Source organism: Stegostoma tigrinum, chromosome 5, assembly GCF_030684315.1.
Source record: "Stegostoma tigrinum isolate sSteTig4 chromosome 5, sSteTig4.hap1, whole genome shotgun sequence".
Taxonomy (NCBI): Eukaryota; Metazoa; Chordata; class Chondrichthyes; order Orectolobiformes; family Stegostomatidae; genus Stegostoma; species Stegostoma tigrinum.
Genome location: NC_081358.1, coordinates 66,401,873 through 66,426,504, shown reverse-complemented (window position 1 = coordinate 66,426,504; position 24,632 = coordinate 66,401,873). Strand labels below are relative to the sequence as shown.

The 24,632-nt window shown below is 44.0% G+C and overlaps 1 protein-coding gene across 11 annotated transcripts in view; it reads left to right on the top strand.

The window, feature by feature from the left end:
• The window catches only part of LOC125451593 (oxygen-regulated protein 1-like), a 179,394-nt gene that overhangs the window by 21,773 nt on the left and 132,989 nt on the right, over window positions 1-24,632 (top strand). For 4 of the 11 annotated variants that reach the window (XR_009445759.1, XR_009445758.1, XM_059646043.1 and 1 more), the window contains one exon: window positions 12,125-12,803. The exons of 5 other annotated variants lie outside the window; for them this stretch is intronic. Coding sequence is in view for 1 of the 6 variants with exons in the window: in XM_059646048.1 (XP_059502031.1) it covers window positions 12,125-12,400 (276 nt within the window). In the remaining 5 variants the exon portion in view is untranslated. Of the gene's footprint in view, window positions 1-7,427; window positions 7,514-12,124; window positions 14,573-24,632 lie in introns of those variants that run through there. 2 more of the 11 variants (XM_059646046.1, XM_059646048.1) reach the window with 2 other exon arrangements.

Below are 24,632 nucleotides of genomic sequence, written 5' to 3'. Positions count from 1 at the left end.
AATACCTCCCTTTACACCATGGTTTCACATATAAAATCAGTCCTTGAAACTGTTACTGGGAAGAAAATTTGGAAGTATTCTGCCAAGTTTAGAAATTGATTAAATAGATGGAAGTAATGAGAAACGTCCTAAGCCCCATTAATAAAAAAAACTTAATTTTTTTAAAGGTAGTTAATCTTTTTCCTTCATAAAGTAAATAATCATAATTGCTATTATTATTAATAGGAAGCATGTGCCTCAATGGTTAACATCCATCCTCAGGCGACATTCTCTCCATGTCTGGGTGGGTTTTTTTCCAGTGCTCTGGTTTCCTCCCAGTCCAAAGTTGTCAAGGTTAGGTGGGTTGGCCATGTAATTTGCCCATAGTATACAGGTATATGTAGGTTAAGTGGATTAACCATGGGAAATGCAGGGTTGCATGGATGGGGATAGGGATAGAGCATGGGGCTGGGTCTGGTTAGGATGCTTTTTGGAGGGTTATTGCAGACTCAATGAGCTAAGTGGCCTGCTTCCATACTTTAGGCATTCTATGATTCTAATTAGTAATCCTCAAAGCTAAACTGTACCGTCTTTAAATCTACTCACAAACTTGACAAACAAGACAAATGAGACAGATTTATTTTCCTAGGATTACCATTATTGGAAAATGTGGACAAAAAATGCATAAAGTCTGCAGATCAAAGTCCAAGCTAAATAGGTTGAACGAGGAGATTTTAAATTTCTGTTTTTGTTTTTGGCTACGATATCATGTTGTCAACTGCACTGTTCCTCAATTAGATAGCTTGTCAGTTAAACCCAGGTCTTAACTTGAGTTAAAAGCTTTCTTTCTTCTTACAAAGCTTAAAGTGTTATTTCATTGTGGGGGGGCGCGGGGTGTGCCCTTTCCATTCAGTTATAAACTGCCACTTACAATCAATCCAAACATAGTTGCTGGAACAATTACTTTTTTCCCCAAATAAAGGTACAAAAATATCAAATCTAGTTCTAGCAAAAGAACACTCCACAGTTCCACTTTTCCTTTTGAGATGCAAAAGAAACCTAATGAGCCTAACTTTTATTTTCCAGTTTATATTTCTAAATATAAACTTGCAATGTATTGACTCAAATCAGTCCACATTTGAGTCCGCTAGAGTTAGATTTTGTTACAACTTATAAAAATTATATTCCATGAAATCAATTTGGAATGATTATTGCAGAAGAAACTTTGCAAAAAATTAGGAAGCAAAAGTAGGATGCCTGCTCTGCCATTTACATCTCTTGGTGTTCCTAGTCCCTCTGTTTGAGTAGCTGATGGGAGAGTTTTGAGGTTCCCAATTGAATCAAATCCTAGATCTCTAAAACAACATTTCTTGAGCATTTACAGGAAAAATGAAATGGCATGTTGAAACAGTGCATCATTCAGCAGGAGTTTCCTTGACTTTAATGTCCCTGCTGGGATGATGTGAAGGTGATGGTGTTGAACTGGGGTGGGCAAAATTGGACGTCAGGCGTGAAAAAATACCAGATTATTAGTTCAACAGGTTACCTGACATAGGAGCAGCGCTCAGAGTTTGTGATTTCAGATAAACCTGTTGGGCTTTAACTTGGTGTTGTGTGACTTCTGAATTTGTCCCTACTGGAAAGCATCCTGCAGGCCACAATAGCCTCAATTTCAAATACACTGCGCTCAATATGATGAGCGAGGCAAATCTAGCTTCTTCCAGTCCATTCTATGCGCTGCCGCACAACCTACAAAGGGAGCTATTTGGACATCTTTAAAAGATGTACAACAAACCTAGAATCTGTCTAATACAGTAGTGACAAACTAATGCTACTTTCTTCACCTTCCTCCCTGAGTGATCACCTATGATGGGCACACATTGCACTTGTACCTGCTGCTTGCATGGCACTGTTCTACCAGAGTGGGGCCGTGTATTTTGAAAACTATTTTGTATGGTTGATCTAAAATGTTGCCAACTAAAGGAATGTAATTTAAGCAATTTAGAACAATGAATCAAATTTTATTCTGGATTTCACCTTGAATAGAACAATTCTAATATCATCTTTTATTTGAAATGTGACTGAATTTTGCTATGGGCCTCAGGATCATTGTGATAAAGTACTCTCATTTATTGGGAACAGGGATTTACTGGAGGTGGGATCTTAATTGCTACCAATGTCAAAGCCAATACCCCATTTTGAAAGGGTTAGGGGCAGAAGGCAGCACAAAGTTTTATTTAGTTATGGCATTCTGAGTGTACAGTATGGTTTTAATAGAACCTCGATGGTAGTGGCTTTGAAAGATTAGTGCATTTGATAAATTAATTTGATTTTAGGTGGATAAGCTCCTTATTATAATGGTGGAAGTTGCTTAGCCACTTAAATTTTCTATCTCCATGAGAAGATCTAAGCGAAATGCCACAAAGAATGCTGTAAAAAGAGGAGGGATCTCCTTATTCAAGGAAGGTTGTAAATGGACTGGATGCAGTTGACAAGCTTTTTTTTTGCTGGGCTAATACTTAGAATTAACAAGTTGGCTTGGAAGGAAATGTTGGATGGGCTAGGCTTGTATCTGCTGGAGTTTAGAGGAGGAAGAAATAACTTCATTGAGAGACATAAGATTCTGAGCATGCTTGACAGGATGGATGGAGAATTGATATTTCCTGGAGTGAAATTCTGGAGCTAGAGGTTGCTGCTTAAGGATGAGATCACTCATTTAAGAAAGGTGGCAGAGTGAGGGAATTTGAGATTCTATATACGTTAAGATCTAGTTCACTGGTGGCCTCTGATCGGCTTGGCATTCTCGTCATGGAATGGCAGTCGCAACCTGGCTGTGTCTTCAATGTATTACATCATTCCTTAATCGACTTTCCCGGAGCCCAGAAGCAGTCAACTGAACTATGTTCTTAACTTTGTCTTAATTTTACTTTTCTATTATTATGCATGAATTATGTTATTCATACAGAAGCCGTGGTGTGGTGATTTGTAAAACTTTTCACTGCATTTTTCATGTAAAAGTACATGCGACAATAAATGTGTATTCCATTCTGACTTGCTATTAGAAGAGATTTAATGATGTTTATCTAGAATTGTGAAATTACAGTCCTACTAATAACCTCTCTGAAATAACTCCATCGAGGCCAGTATTCTGTTATCAAGTCATCTGCATTTACATGTGGAGAATCCTTGACACTAATCCAGCTCCCTCAGACCCAGCTCTCATATTTAACTGGATGTCTGATGCTTCTGTTCTTATCTGTCAACTAGGGCTTCCAGAGTGAGACTGTTAATCTGGTCCGGTCAGGGAATTTGTATTCAGTGAGGTCCACCTGACTGTGACATTGTTATAACCACTACATCCTTGTCCCTCTGAGTCTGAGGATATAGGCCTCTTCTTTTGCTGCTTCTAGGCCATTTTAGCACTGGGCCAGGTTCCTCCAACTCTGCCTCCAATATGGCAGCATTTAATACATAGTAGCTCTCATCTTGCGCCCAGAGCATCTTGAAGAAATTCATTCTCTTCTTAAGGCTGCAAAGGCATTGAGGCCAGAGATAATGGGAATTGCAGATGCTGGAGAATCCAAGATAACAAAGTGTGAAGCTGGATGAACACAGCATGCCAAGCAGCATCTCAGGAGCACAAAAGCTGACGTTTCAGGCCTAGACCCTTCATCAGAGAGGGGGATGGGGAGAGGGGTCTGAAATAAATAGGGAGGAGAGGGAGAGGCAGACTGAAGATGGATAGAGGAGAAAATAGTTGGAGCGGAGAGTATAGGTGGGGAGGTGGGGAGGGGATAGGTCAGTCCGGGGAGGACAGACAGGTCAAGGAGGCGGGATGAGGTTAGTAGGTGGGAAATGGAGGTGCGGCTTGAAGTGCGAGGAGGGGATAGGTAAGAGGAAGAACAGGTTGGGGAGGCGGGCACAAGCTGGGCTGGTTTTGCGATGCAGTGGGGGGAAGGGACGATCTGGGATGGTTTTGGGATGCAGTGGGGGAGGGGGAGATTTTGAAGCTTGTGAAGTCCTCATTGATACCATTGGGCTGCAGGGTTCCCTAGCGCAATATGAGTTGCTGTTCCTACAACCTTCGGGTGGCATCATTGTGGCACTGCAGGAGGCCCATGACGGACATGTCATCTAAGGAATGGGAGGGGGAGTTAAATTAGTTCATGACTGGGAGGTGTAGTTGTTTATTGCGAACCGAGCAGAGGTGTTCTGCAAAGCGATCTCCAAGCCTCCGCTTGGTTTCCCCAATGTAGAGGAAGCCACTCCGGGTACAGTGGATACAATATACTACATTGGCAGATACATTGACATATACTACATTGACACCACCCACATCCTCCACCTCCTCGAGAACTTCCAATTCCCTGGCCCCCAACACCTCATCTCCACCATGGACGTCCAGCCCCTATACACCTGCATTCCTCATGCAGATGGCCTTAAGGCCCTCCGCTTCTTCCTGTCCCGCAGGCCTGACCAGTCTCCCTCCACCGACACCCTCATCCGCCGAGCGAAACTTGTCCTCACCCTCAACAACTTCTCATTCGATTCCTCCCACTTCCTACAGACAAAGGGGGTGGCCGTGCGTACCCGCATGGGCCTAAGTTATACCTGCCCCTTTGTAGGTTACGTGGAACAGTCCCTCTTCTGCACCTACACCACCCAAACGCCACCTCTTCCTCCGTTACATTGATGACTGTAATTGGCGCTGCCTCTTGCTCCCCAGAGGAGCTCGAACAGTTCATCCACTTCACCAACACCTTCCACCCCAACCTCAAGTTCACCTGGGCCATCTCCAGCACATCCCTCACCTTCCTGGACCTCTCTGTCTCCATCTCAAGCAACCAGCTAGAAACTGATTTTCAAGCCCACCTACTCCCACAGCTACTTGGAATACACCTCCTCCCACCCACCCCCCTGCAAAAATTCCATTCCCTATTCCCAATTCCTTAGTCTCCGCCGCATCTGCTACCAGGATGAGGCATTCCACTCCCACACATCCCTGATGGCCGCGTTCTTCAAGGACGGCAAATCCACCCCGCAGTGGTCGAGAACGCCTTTGACCGTGTCTCCCGCATTTCCGGCAACACATCCCTCACACCCCGCCCCCGCCATAACCGCCCTAAGAGAATCCCCCTCATCCTCTCATACCAGCCCACAAACTTCTGGATACCACGCATCATCCTCCGACATTTCTGCCATGTACAATCCGACCCTACCACCCAAGACATTTTTCATTCCCCACCCTTGTCTGCCTTCTGGAGAGACCACTCTCTCTGTGATTCCCTTGTCCACTCCACACTCCCCTCCAATCCCACCACACCTGGCACCTTCCCCTGCAAGCAACCGCAGGAAGTGCTATACTTGCCCCCAAACCTCCTCCCACACCCCGATCCCAGGCCCCAAGATGACTTTCCATATTAAGCAGATGTTCACCTGCACACCTGCCAATGTAGTATATTGTATCCACTGTACCCGCTGTGGCTTCCTCTACATTGAGGAAACCAAGCGGAGGCTTGGGGACCTCTTTGCAGAACACCTCCGCTCGGTTCGCAATAAACAACTGCACCTCCCAGTTGCGAACCATTTTAAGTCCCCCTCCCATTCCTTAGACGACATGTCCATCATGGGCCTCCTGGAGTGCCACAATGATGCCACCTGAAGGTTGCAGGAACATCACCTCCTATTCCACTAGGGAACCCTGCAGCCCAATGCTATCAATGTGGACTTCACAAGCTTCAAAATCTGTCCTCCCCCCACTGCATCCCGAAACCAGCCCAGCTCATCCCCGCCTTCCTAACCTGTTCTTCCTCTCACCTATCCCCTCCTCCTACCTCAAGCCGCACCTCCAATTCCCACCTACTAACGTCATCCAGGACTGACCTATCCCCTCTCCACCTATACTCTCCTCTCCACCTATCTTCTCCTCTATCCATCTTCGGTCCACCTCCCCCTCTCTCACTATTTATTTCAGAACCCTCTCCCCATCCCCCTCTCTGATGAAGGGTTCAGGCCCGAAACGTCAGCTTTTGTGCTCCTGATTTGCTGCTTGGCCTGTTGTGTTCATCCAGCTGCACACTTTGTTATAAAGGCATTGAGGCAGCAACTTCTGTGCCTATCTCTGATTCCAAGGTATATTCAAAGCTTGATGGAAATGGAGAACTCATAGGGTGGACAGTTGGAAAGGCTGGTGAGGAGCCAACATTTGTGTTCCTGATGCTGTTTAACCCTCGTCCCCCAGGTCTGGGAAGAACAGATTTAACTTGGTGCAGAGTCTTCTCCCCATAAACGACTCCACTGGACCTGTCCCTGTAGTTGCATGAGGGCTGGTCTTGTAATTAAATAGAAATGGGACAGGTATCTAGTGAAGCTGTAGGCTGTTTCTTTCAGCTTGCTTTCAAAGTATGGACTGCTCTTTCTGGTGGATGATTGGTTTGGAACTACCCTTGTCCGTCAGATATCTTTCAACTTCAGGAAATACTCAAATTCTCTGTTGGTAAACGATGGCCCGTTATTTGTGACCAACACTTCCGAGAGTCCAAGTATTGCAAAAGATAGTCGGAATTTCTATTGTCATCCCCATGTTTGACGAGACAGCTCTAGTCTGAGTGGGCGTCCACGATGATTGGGAGCACTGAGCCCATGAAAGGACCTGCTAGTTGTCGTGTAACGAAGTCCAGGGTTGTCCCAGTCATTTCCACAGATGTCAGGGAGCCACTAGCGGTAATTTTTGTCCTTGTTGCCACTCCCAGCACAGCTCCATCAACATGGCCATGTCTGTATCCGGTTCCAGCCACCAGACGTAATTTCTTGCCAACAACTTGATTTTGGAAAACCTGGATTACTGTGGTGGAGTTCAGCCAGTATACATCAGTGACCTTTGCTCAGGACTGTTGCTCCCCATAATAATATGTTGCACTGTACTGTGATCTGTTCTCTCTCTGAGTTGAAAGAAGTTTTAGTTCTGGTTGTAATTGCTCTTTGGTTTCCCCCATCACAGCTAACTATTTTAGTTTTGCCAGGATTGGATCTTTCTGCGTCCAACGTCTGATATTGTCAGCTGTGACTGGAAGGGTGTTTAGAAAATTTAAAACAATTATGGACTCTCCCAGTGGCGGTACCACCAGTAATGCCTCCAACGGCAGGAGGCAGTTCAAAGCATCTGCATTTGTTACTTGGCCACCTGGACTGTGTTCCAATTTGTTCTTATATGCATCTCCTTTCTCAGTACTTGCATATGCAGCCGGAATCATCCCCAATGGACTCCAAACAACATTTAGAGCACCCCAATTTGGCCCAAACCATGAGAACCACTATCTACAGTACATCCAGAGTCTCCAAAAATGATTTTCTCTACGGATCCTCAGCTCCACACTCGCAGCCATGCACCAGCATCTTCTGGCACTACAATCAACCTTACTTATGCTGACAGCCTCTCTTCCAGGCCTGCAAGGGACCTCTTCTGATTTTCATTCTGCGCATGATCCACACCCTGAGCCAATGCTTTTTCTCCACTCTACCATCATCAAGGATTGTAAGTACACTAAACTTGCTTGTGCTTACCACCAAACACAGACATCGTCCACCACCCCAGACTTTACCCAGAACCTCACTCTGAATTTGCCTGTGCCACAACCATATGGTTGCCTTGACCTTTCCTGCTGATGGTGTTGACTATGTCACTTCTGCCGACATCATTTCCGATGTCATTTCCTCCGCTACTGCTGACAGCACTCTCACTTACCCTCCAACCTGCGTGACCGTCACCATACACACATCTACTCCTGAGATAGTCTCCATCCCCACTCCCAGCTCTATATCTACATCTCGCCCCAGCCCAAGCCCTGCTGGGTATTCACCATTCCTACAGACCTATCCCTCACTGCAACTGAATGGTCAGTCCTCAGCAAAGGACTTACCTTAATTCTCCTGCACTCAAACAGCAATGAATTCCGTTCAAGCCTGGATGTTGAGCTCTTTTTCCACCGCTTCTGCCTCTGTGCCTATTTCTTTAACAGGGAGCTCTCCCACCTCCAACAAACGCCATCTTCCCGGACAACACCCCACTGCTTCCTACCCTGCCTTGACCTTTTCATCTTCAACTGCTGCTGCATCATCAATCGCCTCAACTTCTCCACCCCTCTCACGCACTCCAACCTCTTCCCTCACAGAACGTGCTGTCCTCTGCTGCCTCCACGCCAATCTGAACCTCACCATCAAACCTGCAGATAAGGGGAGGCGCAATAGTGGTATGGTGCACTGACGCCTGCATCGCAGGGGCCAGGCGCCAACTCTTTGACACCACCTCCTACTGCCCCTTTGATTATGACCCCACCCCTGATTACCAGACCATTTATAACCTTATCACCTCAGGAGACCTCACAATAACAGCCTTCAAGTTCATCTTTCCCCAACCCCACACTGCCCGGCTCTATCTTCTTCCCAAAATCCACAAACCTTACTGCCCCAGTTGACCCATTGTCTCTACCTGCTCCTGCCCCACTGAACTCATCTCCATGTACCTTGACCCTATCTTTTCCTCTCTCGTCCAGGAACTCCCCAGCTACATTTGGGACACTATCCATGCCTTCCACCTCCTCGAAGACTTTCAATTTCCTGGCCCCCAAAACCTCATCTTCACCATGGACATCTAGTCCCTGTACACATGTATTCTCCACACAGATAATTTAAAAGCCCACTGGTTCTTCCTCACTCACTGGCCCAACCAGTCTACCTCCACTGACACCCTCATCAACTTAACAGAAAGTGTCCTTACCCTCAATAACTTTTCATTTAACTCCTCCCACTCCATACAAATCAAAGGAGTGGCTATGAGCACCTGTAAATGTCTGAGTTATGCCTGCCTCTTTGTAGGCTACGTGGAAGTGTCCCTCTTCCATTGTTATGCCTGCAACTACATCGATGACTGTATCAGTGCTGCCTTGTGCTCCCATGAGCAGCTTGAACAGTTCATCAACTTTACTAACACCTTTCACTCCAACCTCAGATTCACCCGGACCATTTCCGATACCTCCCTCCTGTTCCTGGACCTCCATACCTCATATCTGATAACCGTCTCTGCACCGACATCTATTTCAAACCCACCAACTCCCATGGCTACCTTGACTACATCTCTTCTCATTCACCCTCCTGCAAGAATGTGGTCTCTTACTCCCAATTCCTCCACCTTCATAGAATCCCTACAGTGTGGAAACAGTCCCTTTGGCCCAACAAGTCCACACTGACCCACAGAAAGTCCCATCCACCTATACCCTATCTAATCTATATATCCCTAAACACTATGGGCAATTTAGCATGGTCAATCCATCTAACCTGCACATCTTTGGACTGTGAGAGGAAACCAGAGCACCCGGAGGAAACCGACACAGATATGGGGAGAATGTGCAAACTCCACACAGACAGTTGCCTGAGGATGGAATTGAACTCAGGTCCCTGGTGCTGTGAGGCAGCAGTGCTAACAACTGAAGCACCTCTGCCACATCGCTCCCAATGTAGAGCATTCTACTCATGGACATCCCTGATATCATTCTAATTCAAGGGCTGCAAATTCTCCCCCTCCCAACTCCATTGATTGAAAATGCCCTCAACTACATCTCTTGTACTTCAAGTACTTCTGCCCTCAAAACCCCTGCACCCAACAAAAATAAAGACAGAGACCCCCTGCTTCTCACATACCACCCCATCAAACTCCACATCCAGCACATCATCCTCCACCATTTCCGCCACCTAAAATCTGACCCAAAACCAAAGAGATTTTCCCCGTGTAGCAACAGCTCACTCTACGGCTTCCTCATCCACTCCATACTGCGCCCCAACCACCAACCACCCCCACGCCACCACCCAGGCACCTTTCCCTACAACCGCAGGAGATGTTACACATGTCCCCACATTTCCACTCTCACCTCCATTCAAGGCCTAAGACAAAACTTTCGATATCTGACAGGGACCCACCTCTACATCATCCAACCTGGTTTATTTTATCTGTTGCTCCCAACATGGCCTCCTTTACATCGGTGAGACCAAATGGTGACAGATTTGCATAGCACCTGCGATCTGTATGCTATAATCAACAACATCTGCCAGTCACTAACCATTTTAACCTCCCAATCCTTTGGTGACATGTCCATCCTGGGTATCCTCCAGTGCCTGAGTGATACCACCCACAAATTGGAGGAACAACGCCTCATATTCCATCTCAGGAGCCTACAGCCCAACGGTCTAAATATAGAATTCACCAGTTTCAAAATCACCCACCTCTGGCCTCCTCCCATGTCCAACAATCCTTCTCATCCCTGCTTTTTGCAGCTGGATAAATACCTAGTCCCATGCAAAGACAATTTATACGCAAAACTGTTAGGGGACTATCCTTCATAAGCTGGACATGAGCAATGCGTATTGGCAATTGCAGTTCAATGAGGATTCATAGAGCGTGTTACAATTAACACCCATAAAAGTTTGTACTACTATACAAGACTGCCATTTGGATTATTGTCAGCCTGTACAATTTTTCAGCAGATGGCGGAGAACAGTTTACAAAGTCTTCCCAGGTCACCATTTATCTACACAACTTACTAATAACAGAGAAGCCCAATAAAAACCACTTGTAGAACTTGAACATAGCCCTTAGACATTTCTCAAAGGTGGGTGTATACCTTAGAAAGGAAAATGTGTGTTCTAGGCACCTCAAGTGAACTGCTTGGGCTACAGATACAGCAAGACCAGGCTACACTGATTGAAAGATGAAGTAATGGTGATCAAAGATGCTTGGCGTCCACATCTGTACTGGGGCTTAGGCCTCTTCTCAGGCTGGTGAATTATCATGAAAAGTTCATAATAACTTGGACCATTTGTTTAAGTCTCCTAAACATGAACCAACCCGTCGAGCTTCGCAATTAGTATGACAGGTGCTGCTCATTCTGTAAACTGGGCTGGTTTGATGGTTCCTTCGCTTTCCACCTCTTGATTTCTGCCTCTAATTTTGCCCATAAGGCACATAACAGTGGGTGTGCCTTGAAGAATCATAGAACTGCTTCCTGGTCAACATGTAAGGTGGTCCTTGGCTGCTTTGATAGCCCCTTCCTGAAAAACTTCTAGGTATTTAATTAGGGCTTCACTCAGGCAGCTATTTTCTAATTTAAAAATTGTTGAGCCAAACTAAGTGGATCTTTTTCAACCACGTTCATCCCATCATGCATGAGCCCAAGTCTTATACTACAATCAGTGGTCGTGTTGTTTAGTTGCTAGCTGGTGGTTGGTGGATACGGGTTGCTAGTTGTCTCCCTGTTTGTCCTGCATGTGCAGTGTCTGCATGGTATCTTGGAAACCACATTCATCCTGTCCATGGTAACTACTGGGTCTTTAACCCTGGTCATTTGCTGCCAATTTGTGTGCTGCCATGATTCCTAGCGATCTGAGTAGTCTGGCTGTCAGTTCTGAGGTGTTTTTATATATGGAATGGTGGTTATTGTTTTAGGTTTTGGTGTGTCCAGGTTGTGTTGTCTGTGGGCTAGGCATCTTGGATGAAGCTGCAGGGGTATTGAATCTTGGTAAAGACCTTGCAGAGCCGTTCTTCTTCTGCTTCCTTCTGCATATCGGATGTGCTGCAGTGTGTAGTGGCCCTTTTGAACAGGACTCTAATGTAGATCTTCTTGCGTGAGTTGGGATGGTTGCTGTGATAGTTTAAAAACTGGTCAGTATGTGTGGATTTCCTGTATACTTTTAGAGTGAAGTCACCATTCTCTTTTCTTTCCACCATCACGTCCAGGAATGGGGGTTTGTTTCAGACTTCCTCCTTGCTTATAAACTCCATCCATGTGAACATGGAGTTGAAGAGTCAGTGGAAGTTCTCAATTTCCGTTCTTTTCATAACTACAAAAATGTCATCTGCATATCTGATCCTGAGCTTGGGTTAGATCTGTGGGAGGGCTGTTTGTTCCAATCTTTGCATGACTGCCTCAGCTATCAGTCCAGAAATGGGTAAGCCCAGAGGAGTCCTGTTAATTTGCTTATATATCTTGTAGTTGAATGTAAAGTGTGTCATGAAGCATAAGTCCAGTAGTTTGAGTATGCAGTGTTTGTTGATCTGTTCCTCTCTCTTGTCATCTGTTGTGTTCTACAACCACAGACACTGAAAAACAGACTTCCTGGCAGCACTAGAATCGACGCTCAGAAAAAAAGACTAAACAAGGAAACACAACAAACAATCAGACAGACCATTGTACCTCTACTGATAAAGAGAACACAGACAAACACATTTAATAAAGAGGAAAGCAATGTCCTGAAGAACATAAAAAAGACAAAAAGCATCATCATTGTTCCTGCTGATAAAGACAGAATGACTGTGGTAATAAACGAAATGGACTACACACAAAAAGCCGAAGAACTATTTGCAGATACATAAACCTACCAACAGAGGGAGTGGGACCCCCCCCACCCCCACCACTGCTAACAAACAGAATAACGTAAACGCCATGGAACCTACACAAAACAGAACAGATAACAAAAACAGAAATGCAAAGGATGAAACTAGAAGGCAACAACACTCTAAGATTCTACAGACTACAGACTGCCTGACACAAGCCTGACATACCTCTCAGACTGTGGCTCTACCAGGAACCCTATCACACAAATTAGCCAAGCAACTATAACAAAAGCTTAAACATTTAGTCAATAGTTCAAGACGCTCCATTCAATCAACACAAAAATTCCTGGACAACAACAAGAACACTAAAATAGACAAAGAAGTTTTGATCTCACTCGATGAAACAGCATTGTTTACTTCAATTGACAGAAACCTAGATAAAGTAAGTCTGGTATCAAATCTCCCAACACACCAACATCTACAAGGCAACGCAATTCTCTTCACTGAAGTGGTGTTCCTGAAGCTCAATTGGACTGGTGAGGTTGTCCACTGCCATTGGAATACTTTGTAACTCATAATCCACTTGCAGCATCTTCCAATGATAAAGCCCATTATAATGCTTGTTTGAAGTCCAGTTAGGCGTCAGCTATTAGGTGCTTTTGCATGGTTACATTATTAATTGTACATACTAAACTCTGTCTTAGTATCTTATTAAAAGTTAAACCAAATTCACATGCCTTTGCTTGTCATATTAACCTAGGCAAAAATCCCAATACCTATTCCCTGGATCTCAAATTGCCAAGGAAAAGCAATTGCATCTCTGAATTAGAGGAGGCTTGGAGTCATAATATTCCTTAACTAGGTGTGTCAAGTCTTGAAGGGTTTTAGTAGCTAGTGCCTCTGGGAAAGTTAGGCTGCTAATAACCGTAAAAACGGACGGCTCACAAGCTGTCAGGAGAATTACTCATTGTTTTTATCCTGCCCAAAGTGTAATTTTCCAGTGAAAATATCACTTTCTTTCCATGTGCTGGGCCCAATCTTTGATGGAAGGATCAGACAAGTCAAGCTTCTGAAGGAATGACATGATGCCAGAAATGCTAACCCCAACTCAAAGATGACTGTTGTGAATGAATTTCTTCAGGAGCGTGCTTTCCCTGCATCATGTTTGAAATAACTGCAGAGACCTGTTTCCTGTCACCAAGTCAACCTTTATTTTCACTGAGCCAGATTCCTCAGAGTCAGTTCTTAATGAACAGCATCTCTGACATTTCTGTTCTTATCTGTCAGCCAGGACTCCAGGATTGAAGCTGTTAATCTGGTCCAATCAGAGAACTGTAATTCTATGAGGTACACCTGTCTGAGCCCATTACAGTCCCCAGTAGGTTTTAAAACCAAATATCATGTGGGCTGAGTCAAGTGTTGTTGCAGGGAAAAGAGTAAAATTACTAACTGTTAGGGCCAGAGTAACAGTTCTAGTGAGGCATCACTAACGCAGAATGCTACAAGGTTTTATGAACATTGCCATAATTTATTGCACTGTTGAAACACTTGAACATCCTTCACCTGAACAGGGTCCTTCTAAAAAAAATTATCTGAAATACACACAAACAGAGCATGAATAATCAGATTTGTGCTAATGGAACAGAAACCCAAAGTCAGATGCTGATGCAGTTGCTGAGATTTTGCACTGAAATTGTGTTGGATATCTAATATCCATTCCATTGACTCTGTATTTGATTCATTTTGCCTTCTTCTGGTGCTACTGACACCAAAGTTTTATCTCCTCTGTCCCATTTTTAAAATTTCTAGCCTAACCCTTATATTTGATGCTACATCAATTACTAATTTTAATTTTGAGAATTTGTGTCAAGCAAAGGTATTGCGGGATATGGGATAAAGGCAGCCATATGGAGTTAAGCCACATGTCTGCTATGATTTCATTTAATGGCAGAGGGGTTAATTGGTTCACTGTTGTTCATATGGAGTAATTTTTATAACATGAGAGGAATATACCAGGAAATTTGAACTTGATACACATGTTGACACGATGAAAACTCCACAATTGTCTACCAGTCTTAGTGACATAAATTTTGCTATGTTAATTTCATTCTACCACCTGACATAGTGGATCTCTGCTATCTAGCAAGAGTAATGCCATTAAATAGGCTACACAATCAATCATATTCAATAAACTTCACAGCAAACCATGAAGTTACCAGCAATGTTCATTGCTCACTTTTCTGCAAAACAAATTGCAGCCTGTGAAATGAAGATTGGTGTAGAAGAAATGGGTTTTGATTCATGAAGCATTTGCCTCATGCGGGAACTGTATCAATGGGACGGTTGTCATCTGAATCAAGTTGAAACTGGTGTTCTGGCAAGTTGTGCAATTAGTGGAAGAGCGGACTTTAAATGGTGGGGTGGGAAATTGGGATTGAAAAAATATAATAATTTCAGTAAAGAGCCACAGCAAGACTGCAAGGTATCAATAAAGGAAACAATGTTTAGTGTGGTAGGAAGGCAAGTGTGCCAGTATGTACAAATATAAGTGACAATGGGAACTGCAGATGCTGGAGAATCCAAGACAACGAAATGTGAGGCTGGATGAACACAGCAGGCCCAGTAGCATCTCAGGAGCACAAAAGCTTTTTTTTTAAATGACGTTTCGGGCCTAGACCCTTCATCAGAGAGGGGGATGGGGTGAGGGTTCTGGAATAAATAGGGAGAGAGGGGGAGGTGGACCGAAGATGGAGAGAAAAGAAGATAGGTGGAGAGGAGAGTATAGGTGGGGAGGTAGGGAGGGGATAGGTCAGTCCAGGGAAGACGGACAGGTCAAGGAGGTGGGATGAGGTTAGTAGGTAGGAGATGGAGGTGCGGCTTGGGGTGGGAGGAAGGGATGGGTGAGAGGAAGAACAGGTTAGGGAGGCAGAGACAGGTTGGACTGGTTTTGGGATGCAGTGGGTGGAGGGGAAGAGCTGGGCTGGTTGTGTGGTGCAGTGGGGGGAGGGGATGAACTGGGATGGTTTTGGGATGCGGTGGGGGAGGGGGAGATTTTGAAGCTGGTAAAGTCCACATTGATACCATTGGGCTGCAGGGTTCCCAAGCGGAATATGAGTTGCTGTTCCTGCAACATTCGGGTGGCATCATTGTGGCACTGCAGGAGGCCCATGATGGACATGTCATCTAAAGAATGGGAGGGGGAGTGGAAATGGTTTGCGACTGGGAGGTGCAGTTGTTTATTGCGAACCGAGCGGAGGTGTTCTGCAAAGCGGTCCCCAAGCCTCCGCTTGGTTTCCCCAATGTGGAGGAAGCCACACCGGGTACAGTGGATGCAGTATACCACATTGGCAGACGTGCAGGTGAACCTCTGCTTAATGTGGAAAGTCATCTTGGGGCCTGAGATAGGGGTGAGGGAGGAGGTGTGGGGGCAAGTGTAGCATTTCCTGCGGTTGCAGGGGAAGGTGCCAGGTGTGGTGGGGCTGGAGGGCAGTGTGGAGCAAACAAGGGAGTCACGGAGAGAGTGGTCTCTTCGGAAAGCAGACAGGGGTGGGGATGGAAAAATGTCTTGGGTAGTGGGGTCGTATTGTAGATGGCGGAAGTGTCGGAGGATGATGCGTTGTATCCGGAGGTTGGTAGGGTGGTGTGTGAGAATGAGGGGGATCCTCTTTGGGCGGTTGTGGCGGGGGGTGGGGTGTGAGGGATGTGTTGCGGGAAATGCGGGAGACGCGGTCAAGGGTGTTCTCGACCACTGTGGGGGGAAACTTGCAGTCCTTGAAGAACTTGGACATCTGGGATGTGTGGGAGTGGAATGCCTCATCGTGGGAGCAGATGCGGCGGAGGCGGAGGAATTGGGAATAGGGGATGGAATTTTTGCAGGAGGGTGGGTGGGAGGAGGTGTATTCTAGGTAGCTGTGGGAGTCGGTGGGCTTGAAATGGACATCAGTTACAAGCTGGTTGCCTGAGATGGAGACTGAGAGATCCAGGAAGGTGAGGGATGTGCTGGAGATGGCCCAGATGAACTTGAGGTTGGGGTGGAAGGTGTTGGTGAAGTGGATGAACTGTTCGAGCTCCTCTGGGGAGCAAGAGGCGGCGCCGATACAGTCATCAATGTAACGGAGGAAGAGGTGGGGTTTGGGGCCTGTGTAGGTGCGGAAGAGGGACTGTTCCATGTAACCTACAAAGAGGCAGGCATAGCTGGGGCCCATGCGGGTGCCCATGGCCACCCCCTTAGTCTGTAGGAAGTGGGAGGAATCGAAAGAGAAGTTGTTGAGGGTGAGGACGAGTTTGGCTAGGCGGATGAGGGTGTCGGTGGATGGGGACTGGTCGGGCCTGCGGGACAGGAAGAAGCGGAGGGCCTTGAGGCCATCTGCATGTGTAATGCAGGTGTATAGGGACTGGACGTCCATGGTGAAAATGAGGTGTTGGGGTCCAGGGAATTGGAAGTCCTGGAGGAGGTGGAGGGTGTGGGTGGTGTCACAGACGTAGGTAGGGAGTTCCTGGACCAAAGGGGAGAAAATGGAGTCCAGATAGGTGGAGATGAGTTTGGTGGGGCTGGAGCAGGCTGAGACGATGGGTCGACCAGGGCAGGCAGGTTTTTGGATTTTGGGAAGGAGATAGAAACGGGCTGTGCGAGGTTTGGGAACAATTAGGTTGGAGGCTGTGGGTGGGTTCCTGAGATGCTGCTGGGCCTGCTGTGTTCATCCAGCCTCACATTTCGTTGTACAAATATAAAATGGGTTTGATTAGCTCAGGTGGCTGCATAGCTGGTTTCTCATGCAGAGTGACACCAATTTCTCTACTGATGAAATCACCATTAAAGATTCTGGTTTTCTGACCTCTCCCCTGGCCTGAAGTGTGGTGACGCTCAGGTTAAATTTTCCATCAGTTGCCTCCCTCAATGGAAGTGTGGTACTAATGTCCTCCACGACTATGGTGACTTTATCTTACGAATATAAGGAAGTGCCATTTGAGATGACGAGAGGTTTTTTGTAGGAAAAATATCAAATTAAATGGACATTATCTGAATGTATCCAGAAAAGTAGATGAATTGACAACCCAAAATGTAATAAATGCCAAGGACCTGGCAGCAGTTACAAAGTGACAAACTCTGAAGGTGCATGATCTTTAGGAAGGACAGAAAAATTGGACAAAGTGTGAGGGAGTGCTAGTAGTAGGTCTGTTAATCAGGTGTGGCATTGGTGCAATAGGAAGAGAAGGATGACATTAGTTCTGAAGATGGTGATATCAAATTAGTTTGCAGAGTGATAAGAAAGAATAATAGTAATCATGCTGCAGAATGTGGGGTATGATGGATGAAATAATGGGGGATTATGAAAAAAAGTGCAAAGATAATCATGAGTAATTCAAATGGATTGGAGAAATTGTAATGACATAATCAATATTAATAAGATATAATAAAACATTTTCAGGACAGTTTCTGGAGCAGCATATTCTAGACCCTATTAGAGAGCAGGTTATACTATATTTGTTACTGTGCAATAAAGCAAGGCTAATTAATGAGTTCCATACAGAGACTCCTAGGGATAAGATTGATATTTTTATTTTGGCAGCGAAGTGTAAATCTAAGATTCATAGAATCCGCGCAGTGTGGAAACATGCCCTTCAGCCCAACAAGTCCACATTGACACTCAGAGTATCCCACCCACACACATTCCCCTATAACTCACCTAATCTGTACATCCCTGAACACTACGGATAATTTAGCATGGCCAACCCACCTAACCTGCACATCTTTGAACTGTGGAAGGAAACCAGAGCACCCAGAGGAAACCCACGTAGACATAGAGCGAACATACAAACTCCACACAGACAGTCGCAGAATCCAACCTGGGTCCCTGGCACTGTGAGGCAACAGTGTTAACCACTGAGCCACCATGCTGCCCTAATACCAAGACTAGTATTTTAAATTTAAGTAAGGGAAAATCATGGAACAGTGGCTAAAGTTATACCAGTGAATTAGTTTAAGGAGGAGGTTAGTAGATGTGCATATGCAGACATTTAAGGGGATATTTCAAAACACTGATTATCAGAGTAGCACACAAACCCACATCAACCCTACGCCAACCCTGCTCACCCAAACCAAAGACCTGTTACCCATTATGGTCAGGGCTAATGTAACATACAAAATCCCCTGCAAAGGCTGTGACAAACAATGCATTGGACAGACAGGAAGGAAATTAGCCACAAGAGTACATGAACATCAACTAACAATAAAAAGATATGACCAATCCTCACTCATCTCCATCCTTGCGGATAAGGAAAACCACAGTACGATTGGGACGACACCAGGATCCTAGGACAGGCAAAGCAAAGACAAGCATGGGAATTCCTAGAGGCCTGGTTCTCCACTTAGAAGACCAACAAACACAGAGCTAGGCCCTATTTATACTCCATTACGAAGGAAAACCAGAAGTGAGGTCCCAGCTCAACGGACGCCAGAGTTTAAATAATAGTTGGGAAAACACAACAGCGCTTCATCGGATGCTGCACTGATGATGTTACCCAGCAGATTAATGAAACGTCTGTGGAATAATTAAGATGCGAATTTTAAATATTGTGACTGCTCAAGATGATGTTAAGTAACTTCACATCTGTCAAAAGGAAAGTGATTGACTCTATTATTAAGGATGTTAGAAAGGGGACTTAAAAATCCCGAAATATTGAGCAGAGCAACACATTTTTGTGAAAATAAAAAGTTTACTTCATTTATTTTAGTTCTTTATGAATCTGTGACTGTGCTATCTGTGGATTTCCGTAAGGTATATGACAAAGTGCTGCACTAAAGTTTGCTAATAAGAGTTCATGGCATTGCAGGTAACATATTGGCATGGGTAGAGGTCATGTTAGCTAACAGGAAATAGAGAAGACATAAATATGCCACTTTGCAAATATATATTGTGATGCAAAGAGTCTCCAGGATCAGTATGGGATCGCAACAGTTTAGAAATCGTACTGGTGATTTTGATAAAGGGATCAGCTTATGCTGACTAAATTTGCTGACGATACATGAAAGTTGTGAAGAGAGAAGAAGGAAAATATAATGAAATAGAAGCAGATGAAGTGATCGGGCAAAAAGTTGCCAAATAGACTGCAATGTGGAAAAATGCGAACTTATTTAATTAGAAGGAATAAAGCAGACATTTGAAGTTGAGATAGCAAAACTGACGTGTAGAAACACCTGGGTATCCTTGTAAATGAGTCACAAAAGGCTGCAATTAGATACAGGAATTGATAAGGAATGTAAATGAATGTTGTCAGTTATTGTAAGGAAATATACACAGGCGGTGGTTGCATGTGAATTTGATGAGACCACATCTAGAGTATTATGTACCATGTTGGTTTCCTTATTGTCACAACGTCATTGCGAAGTGTGTGCTGGTAATGATGTTTCACTGTTCCCCAAGCTTTATAAGAAGTAACATCCAAATTTGACCACCAAGATGACCAATTTGCCTGCTGCTAATTAGGACAAAATAAATTCACACCAGGTTTCATTATTAATAGAAAGCAACTTTTCATTGCCACACACATATCTTTAACAAATGAAAGAGATGGGAAAGGATTACTGATCCACCATTTTGCAACATACCTTTTGAAAATCTCAAAGTACACACCCCAAATATCAAATTTTATGGTAAAAGATAGATAATTTGGCACAGATGTTGTGAATGGTTAAAAATATTTGTGGAACAAAATTCTGAGATCAAAAGTTCAAGTCACAAGGTGGTTGAATTTGTGTCTCAGTTCTTTTTGGTTTTAGCAAAGATAACAGTGCCATCCATCAGTGGTTATTCTTTATTTTGATAGTTGATATTTTGGACGTGGGCCTGGCTTTTTAGAATTCTTTCTTTTACAAGATTTATACAAAGAACTGTAAAATTATAGAATCCCTACAACGTGGAAGCAGGCCACTTGGCTTATTGAGTCTACACTGACTCTTTAAAGGCCATTCCAACTTGATTTACCCCATCCCTGTAATCCTGCATTTCCCATGGCTAACCCATCTACTGTGCACATCCTGGATACTACTGGCCCTTTAGCATCGTCAATCCACCTAACCTGCACATCTTCGGACTGTGGGAAGAAACCGCAGCACCCAGTCGAAACCCATGCAGACACAGGGAGAATGTACAAATTTCACATAGACAGTTGCCCAAGGGTGAATTTGAACTCGGGTCACTGGCGCTGCGAGGCAGCAATGTTAACCACCTATTACAGCAGAGGCACAGGCCCTTCAATCCATCAAGACTGCACTGACACATGGTGCCTTTCTGAACTAAAAACCATTGGCCTCTACATGGCCCATGTCTGTCTATTCCATGCCTATTCATATATTTGTCAAGATGCCTTTGTAGTGTTGCTATCTATCTGCTTATACCACCTCCTCTGGCAATGCATTCCAGACACTTATCATCCTTTGTGTTATACAAAAAACCTGTTCCTCACATCTGTTATTTTGTATACTTCTATTAGGTTGTCTGTTAGCTAATGTCCTTTCCCCTCCATTCTAAAGCAGCCAACAGCCTAGTGAAGAAGGGTCTAGGCCTGAAACATCAGCCTCCCTGTTCCTCTGATGCTGCTTGGCCTGCTGTGTTCATCCAGCTCTATACCTTGTTATCTTAGACCTTTTCTGTATCTTCTCCAAAGTTTCTATATCTTTCTGGTGGTGTGACGACCAGAACTGTATGCAATATTCCAAATGTGGCCTAACTAATGTTCTGTATAGCTGCAACAAGACTTACCAATTTTTATACTCTATTCCCCAACTGCTAAAGGCAAGTTTACTGTATGCCATTTTGATCACCTTATCCACTTGCGTAACCACAGGGAGTTGTGGACCTGTATGCCTAGATCCCTGTGTATGTTAATACTCTAGGGATCCTGCCATTTTACTGTATACTTCCTTCTTGAATGAGACCTTCCAAAACGCACCACCTCATAATTCCATCTGCCATTTCTCTGCCCAAGTTTCCAGGATATCCATACCCTGCTGTAACGTCTGGCAATCCTCTTCACTTCCTGCAGCACTTTCCAATCCTTGTGTTGTCTGCAAATTTACTAATCAGACCACCTACACTCTCCTCCAAATCATTGAAATATATATTACAAACAACAGGGGTCCAAGCACACATCCCTGTGCTACATCACTGGGCACTGATCTCCAGTCTGAAAAAACACTCTTCCGCCATTACTGTCTCTCTTTGATAACCAAGCCAATTCTGTATTGACCTTGGAACAAAAACAAAGATGCTGGAAAAGCTCAGCATGTTTGGCAGCATCTGTGGAGGAGAAAACAGTGTTAACATTTCTGGTCCGGTGACCCTTCCTCAGAACCAAAAGAACTGAGGATACTGTAAATCAGGACCAAAAACAAAGTTGCTGGAAAAGCTCAGCAGGTCTGACAGCATCTACGGAGGAGAAGAGGCCAGACCCGAAATGTTAACTCTGTTTTCTCCTCCACAGATGCTGCCAGACCTACTGAGCTTTTCCAGCAACTTTGTTTTTGTTCCTGATTTGCAGCATCTGCAGTTCTTTTGGTTTTTATTCTGTATTGATCTTACCAGCTCACTACAGATCCTATGTGACTTCAACTGTTTTTATCAGCCTGCTATAAGGATCTTGCCAAAGGCCTTGCTAAAGTCCATATGTACAACGTCCACTGCCTTGTCCTCCTCAATCAACATTGTCACTGCCTCAAAAATCTCAATCAAGTTTGTGACTCATGACTTCCCCGCTCTCTATCATTAATAAATCCATATCTTTCCAAACGTGATCAAATTGTATCCCTATGAATCTTCTCAAGTAATTTCCCTACCACTAACTCAAGGCTCACCAGCCTATAATTTCCAAGACTATCTCATTTGCCCTTCTTAGAGGAACAATGTTGGCTAATCTCCAGTCCTCTAGAATCTCTTCTTTGAATAAAGAGGATTCAAAAGTTTTGTACAAGCCTCCAAAAATTTCCCTCTGTGTTCTGGGATAGATGCCATTCGTTCTTGGTCATGTCTACCTGTAATGCTTTAAAAAACATCCAACACCATCTTTTTATATCAACATGCTCTAGAATATCAACATACCCCTCTCTAGACTCCCCATCTACATGCCATTCTCCTTTGTGAATACCAGACAAAGTATTCATTGAGGACATCACTCACTTCCTCTGGCTCCAAGCATAAATTCCCTTCTTTGTCCTTCAGTGAACATTAGCTTTTCTCTAGCTCCCTTCACCATCTTTATTTCTTAATCCTATTTGGCAAGGACATTTCATAACCTTTTTAACCTTCCCAACTGTTTGTTTAAATTCTTTCCTGCTTTCTTTATATTATTCTTCAAGGGCTGTCTAGCTTCAGTTACCCAAACCTTACATTCTTTTATTTTTGATTAAACTCACAATTTCTCCTCATCCAAGGTTTTCAAATCTTGCCTTTGAAATCCTTCATTTTCATGGGAACATGGTGGACCTCAACTCTTATCCATTGGCCTTTAAAGGTTTCTGACATGACAAATATGAATTTACCCTCAAACAACCACACCAATCTACACTCCCTCATTCCTGCCTAATATTATCATAGTTAGCCTTTGTCCAATTTTAATACTTTCACCCAAGGATTACTTTTCTTGATAAAGGTAAATAGATTAAACTTACAAATTAGGGCCACTGTTCCCAAAATGCGGCCCCACTGAATCTGACTAACTGGCTCATTCCCTAACACCAGGTCTAATATGACTCCTGCCATAGTTGAACTAATTATATATTGCTTCAAGAAATCCTCCTGATGCACCTAACACCTCTGCTCTTATGCAAGCCTCTGGGAAAGGCAGTCCCAGTCCATCCAGTTAAAATAACCTGCCATTACAAGCGAAGATCTAAGTTCATCTATTTTACCTGTCATTCTCCTTATATTAAAACAAATATACTTAAGACTGCCAGTCCTGCCATGTCCAATAATCTCTCCCTGCCTTTTCTTCCTCTTAGCCTTATTGACTTATTTTCAGACTCTTTCTCAGCCATTTTTCTTGGTGACCCACTGCTCTAGTTCCTACTCATTGCGACACTATTTTAAACTCCTCTGTGACACTAGCAATCTGCTCTGCCAGGCTATTGGTCCCCCTCGAGTTTAGGTGCAAATCGTCTTTCTTATACAGGTCACAACTACTATGGAAGACATCTAATGATCCAAATATCTGAAGCCTTCCCTCCTGCCCAGTTCTTTAGCCACGTATTTAAACATACTAACTTCTCGGCCCTAGCCTCACTGGCGCGTGACAGAAAGAGTAATCCCGAGAATACCACCCTGGAGATCATTCTTTTCAATTTGCTACCTAATTCCCTAAACTCTCTTTGCAGGACCTCACCTCTTTTCCTAAATTTGATAATGTCAAAGTGAACAATGACTTCTGGCTTCTCGTCTTCCCTTTTGGGACATCTTTGACCAAGGCACCAAGGTGGGAACACATCATTATTGGGTCTATTTTGCAGCCTAGCAGCACCTATTTCTGCAATTTCTTGTTTTTGTTTTGTCCTTTTAATTGTACTGGGAGAGAGAGGATGCTTTCAGTTCCTGGCTTTTGAGGTGTCTGCCTTCTTTGCACGCTGATTTGTAACAAACTGCAGCTGGACCAATCAGAGAGCTATTGTCAAGTCGTCTTCACTTAATTCAAAAACCATTGGTGCTGCCCTGTCTTACCAATTTACATATATCTCTACTCTAGTATCAGCATAGTCATATACAGCTGAAAGAAAACATATAGCACTTGATTTTCCAGGTTGCCAATGTCTCTCCTTGTATTTCTGCAATGTAGCCATTCAATTTTCATTTCAGTTTACAGTTCAAATAGAAAAGTATTTGGTCTCGTAAAGAAGTGGGATACCATTTTTAATGCATTTTATTCTCCAGGTAAACATAAAATCCAAAATACAACAAAAGTATACTGCATTCAATTACTCTCTCTGATCCTTTATACAGGATTTAAACAATATTTTGTCATTTCTCCCCAATCCTTAAACTGATCAAAATTTTGGGAATGCATCAGCTGTTTCATTAACTTTTCCCAAAACGTGTCAATTTATTGAATTAATTTGTTGCATTTGTTATCTCCATTGAAACAATCTTGGACTTTCAATCTTAAACTTCTCTACAAAAGCTGGTGGATTATGATTTGTATACATTTGTGTTTCTTTGCAGTTATGATAGACACAGCCTTCAATATCTTGAAGAGCCAACAATAATTTTAAATTCTCCTTTGCCAT